General features: G+C 31.7%; 1 protein-coding gene across 2 annotated transcripts; it reads left to right on the top strand.

Moving 5' to 3' along the window:
• Positions 1-541: 541 nt before the first annotated feature.
• LOC107856636 (tetraketide alpha-pyrone reductase 2) lies at positions 542-3,647 on the top strand. Of its 2 annotated transcripts, none has more exons than XM_016701630.2 (6): positions 542-780; positions 1,034-1,206; positions 1,670-1,858; positions 2,060-2,222; positions 2,895-2,993; positions 3,275-3,647. In XM_016701630.2, the coding sequence occupies exons 1-6, from the start codon at positions 675-677 to the stop codon at positions 3,328-3,330; spliced, it is 786 nt and encodes a 261-aa protein (XP_016557116.1). In that variant the 5' UTR covers positions 542-674; the 3' UTR covers positions 3,331-3,647. The 2 variants fall into 2 exon arrangements, with proteins under 2 accessions (XP_016557116.1, XP_016557111.1); XM_016701625.2 differs by having other exon boundaries at positions 547-780; positions 2,895-3,084.
• Positions 3,648-4,631: the final 984 nt, after the last annotated feature.

Here is a 4,631-nt window from a genome sequence, read left to right as displayed (position 1 = left end):
TTTGAAAAATTATACTGTACATATAAAATAAAAATATTATTTATATATCAAATTTGAACATCATTAGTATATTCTTGATTTTGTCGATGATTTGACAAAGGGAATTAACCCTAAACTAGCCCGGGGCATTAACTATGGTTAGACGATAGTGTTTCTGAAGTTAGAAAAAGTAGAGGAAACAAATAAATTTGTCTCAAATTTTGTTAGTAATTACACTAGATGGACAACTTGTCTTCTTATATGATTTTGAGCCATTTTAACATTTTAAATTAGTTTTGGTATTGAGCTAGACGTAATATCTATTTCCTTATAATGATGTCATAGCACAAAATAATCACACCTTAGTGCGAAAATAATATTTAGACAAAAATACCCTACTTAAATCACAAATCGTTCCTTGGGTTTCGACATTCTTACGAGTTCATATACCATTTAATGAAGTTGTATATTTTAGATGAAGTATTTTTATCCAAAACTTTTCGTGTCAAAATGTTACTAATAGCTAATGAAATAATGGCTAATATTTGATAGCAAGTGTTAAAAATGGTTATTGACCTACTTATTCCCACAAAATTTTCAAGGCCTACCAAAAAGCTACCTATATTTTCGATCTATTTCACTTTAAATAACATGGCTTAAGTCTGTGAAAGTGAAGAAGAAAAAGAAAACAAGAAATGCCAGAATATTGTGTAACAGGTGGTACAGGTTTCATTGCAGCTTACCTTATTAAGGCCCTGCTTCTAAAGGGTCACATTGTAAGAACAACTGTTCGTGATCCAAGTATGCAAAAAAATCTTATCTTCACTCAATCCATATCCATATTAGAAGAATACTAGACTTTTGAATTTTATGTGGTGATCTTATTATTAAAGACGTGTATATTTCTTTAATCTCATGGTTTTAACCATGTCATGTAGGAAAAAATATAGAAAGATATGCACCATCTTTGTGACATACCAAAAAGGAAAGTAAGACACTTAAATTGGGACGGAGGGAGTAATTGAAAACATTATTATGTTTGTTGTTGTAACAGATAATGCAGACAAAGTGGGGTTCTTGTGGGAGCTAGAGGGTGCTAAAGAGAGGCTCAAGATTATGAAAGCTGATCTTCTAGTGGAAGGTAGCTTTGATGATGCCATTCAGGGAGTTGATGGAGTCTTTCATACTGCTTCACCTGTTTTGGTCCCTTACGATGACAATATTCAGGCTAGTTTTACCTTCAGTCTACTTCTTCATTTTTGTTTAAATTATCACGCGTCAGTTGAGGACATTAAACAAGTTGTTGTCTCTTATATGATCTTCAACAATTCTCAACTCATGAGCTAGTTTTTTTTGTTATTACATTATTAGAGTCTGAACGTTAGTAATGTTGGGCCTTGACAGGGCGTGCGAGGATGTTAGATTGTCCCACATCAGTTGAGGAAATGACTTGTTACCTTCTATATCGTACGACAGTTGTCAGCTCATAAACTAGTTTTTGGATTGGTTAGGCTTAATATCCAATTTTTTTGGACATAGTATTAGAGCTAGGCCTATTCCCTCCGTTTATGGGAGTTGTTACATTGTCTTACATTGAGTGAGGGAGCGCACTATTGTTTCTTTATTTGTGTTGGACAATTTTCACCTCATGAGCTCAAGTTAACCTGCTGGACTTGCCATGTACTTGCAGAAAACACTGATTGATCCATGTGTAAATGGTACCTTGAATGTACTCAACTCTTGCAAAAAAGCACCCACCTTGAAGAAGCTTGTGTTGACCTCTTCTTGCTCTTCAATTAGATACAGAGATGATGCTCAACAGATATCCCCTCTCAATGAATCCCACTGGAGCGACCTTCAATATTGCCAAAAATACAACGTATGGACATCAATTTCTTGATATATAGTACAGTCAAGCCTCTTTATAACAACATCGTTTGTCTGAATATCTTTTAGTTGCTATGGCGAAATGTTGTTATAGATAAAATCCAACACAACACAACATGAAAATCCATTCCAAACAAAGTGGTTGACCGTTATATTGTAGTAACTTTCTTTTTTTTTTTGGGGTCAAGTGCAGTTATGGTATGCTTATGCTAAGACTAAAGCAGAAAAAGAAGCTTGGAGAGTAGCTGAGGAATGTGGTATTGATTTGGTGGTGGTAAATCCATCCTTCGTTGTGGGACCTTTGCTTGCTCCTCAGCCCACCAGTACACTGGCAATCATATTGAGCATGCTTAAAGGTTGTACTTTTAGGTTTTGGCTGATACTAGCACTAGCTGCTTCATGCAGGGTTCGATAAGGGCTGCATTCCAACCACCAACACCTTGGTTGCGGTGTACGGTTCGTAAATGCGTGATGCTTCTTGTAGCAGACTGTCAAATATTATACAAAATAAAAATAAAAACAAAGTATTAAAAGATCATTATGTTTTCTATTGACATATAAATCTCCAACATGACCAAAAGACTCCCAAAGAACATAGGATTTAAAGTAAACGTACTAACACGACAAAAACGTATTTTTATCTAAATTGATATTGTCTATATAGATCTTTTTTCTTTTATTATGTCTTATTTTTCATTAGGTCTGCATGAATTTCAAGAGATTGTTGGTTTTTTGGGGCAACATGTAGGTCATTTGATCGGAAAAGAGTTATCCCGGGATAATTAATCTCGAGATTAGTTATTCAACCATGTATATGGGAGAACTTATCCCATCACTATAGTGTAAAATATGGTGGGATAAATAGTCCCGATACTAATTAATACCTCACACCAAATATGAGATTAAAAAATCTTTCATTTTATTTCGAGATTATTTATTCCTTATACCACACACCAGACTAGCCACCTCTTAGGAAAGACATAACATTTTTCTTGTTTTTGTCTTTTCCATTTTTCCTTGTTGACTAGGTATGCTTGGAGAATATCCCAACAGAAGGTTGGGGTTTGTTCATATTGACGATGTTGTGGCAGCTCATATTTTAGTCATGGAAGAACAAAAAGCTTCAGGTAGATACATATGTTCAAATTCAGTGAAACACATGTCAGAGATCATTGACTTGTTAAGGACTAAATATCCATCTTATCCACTTGAGAACAAGTAAATCAATCTCTCTATTATTTCCCTTTTTTAGCGTAAAGATTTTTTTACATTATTAGTGAATCTTAACTTGTGTTATCATTTTTACCTGATATCAACTAACATTGATAATTTGATTGTGTAAATATTTTTTACACGTTAACTGTTAGTGGGGAAAGTTAAACTTTATCTTCTTTTTTTTCTTCTTTAGATGTGGCAGCCAAGAAGGGGAAGACATGGCACATAGCATGGACACCAGCAAGATAACTCAATTGGGGCTACCTCCTCTAAAGGGTGTCACTCAAATCTTTGATGATTGCATTCAGAGTTTCCAAGAAAAAGGATTCCTATGAGATATATCTAAGATGTCACCTCCAATATATGACCCACAAGTTCTTGTGCTTGGGCAAAAGGGTCGATGCAAACATTTACGCTTTCCATTACAACAAATAGTACTCAATAATATTCCTTTCTTTTGTATCGAAAAGATAAACTTGAGATAAGTTTATTTAAGTTGGTGAAGTTTAGAAATTTAATGTCAAGACTTTAATAAAATGGCTTACAATAAGATTGAGACTTTGTGATGGTGCTCGTAAGTTGACATCTGTTGCTGCCAATTGGGCATTTACCCTACATATGAAATAAGTTGATGTGTATGCGCATGATCGACAATAATAGGGTGGGAATGGGATAATGATAATATTGGTAATGTCGTTGTAAGCGGCAAATGTAGCATATACTCCACGAATTTAATTGAAGTCAGTACTTTTCACGACTAAAAAAAAAATGAAAAACCGGTCACAAAAAATCGATCACATGTTGTGGTCGCAAAAAATCGACCACACGTGGTCGGTTTTTCGTAATATTTTATTAATTTTTTTTTTAAAAAAAGCGACCACAAGTGGTCGCTTTTTTATTTTAAAAAAACAAAATAATTATTTCAATAATTTTTATATTAATTATTATTTATTTTAAAAATAAAAATAAAAATAAAAATAGCAAAATTGACCACAAGTGGTCGGTTTTTAATATTTTTTTAAAATATATTTTAAAAAATTGACCACTTGTGGTCTGTTTTTGAACTAAAAAAATTAAATAATTTTTAGTAACCAATAATTATATATAATTAATCAAATATATATATTATTTTCATTAAAAATAATTATATATATATAATGTAATTTATATATAATTTTTTAAAATTACACTGATCACACGTAGTCGATAACCAGTATAATAATAACAAAAATCAATCATTCTTAAATTTTGTGAAAAAAATTACATTAAAAAATATATCAAATAAAATAAACAAATTACGTTAAACATAATGTTTATCTTTTACTTATGTTTCAATATATGAAATAAATATTTTTCTTGTATATACGTTAAATGACGTTAAATATGCATAATTTTTGTATAATGAATATGTGTATATATAACCAATAATTCATCAGAATATAATGAATGTGTTCTATTATAAGGTAATACACTTGTGGATGTGATATACGTATTCAAGAGTTCATTTATATATATATATATATATATATATATATATATATATATATCAT

The sequence above is a fragment of the Capsicum annuum genome, chromosome 1 (assembly GCF_002878395.1).
Source record: "Capsicum annuum cultivar UCD-10X-F1 chromosome 1, UCD10Xv1.1, whole genome shotgun sequence".
Classification (NCBI taxonomy): Eukaryota; Viridiplantae; Streptophyta; class Magnoliopsida; order Solanales; family Solanaceae; genus Capsicum; species Capsicum annuum.
This window is presented reverse-complemented; position numbering and strand designations above follow the sequence as displayed.

Bases quoted from the DNA above. Each gene is read 5' to 3' on its own strand.
- LOC107856636 (XM_016701625.2), top strand. From the start codon at position 675: ATGCCAGAATATTGTGTAACAGGTGGTACAGGTTTCATTGCAGCTTAC. The intron at 2,223-2,894 runs GTTGTACTTTTA...CTTGTTGACTAG, and splicing joins CATATTGAGCATGCTTAAAG to GTATGCTTGGAGAATATCCC. The intron at 3,085-3,274 runs GTAAATCAATCT...TTTCTTCTTTAG, and splicing joins TCTTATCCACTTGAGAACAA to ATGTGGCAGCCAAGAAGGGG.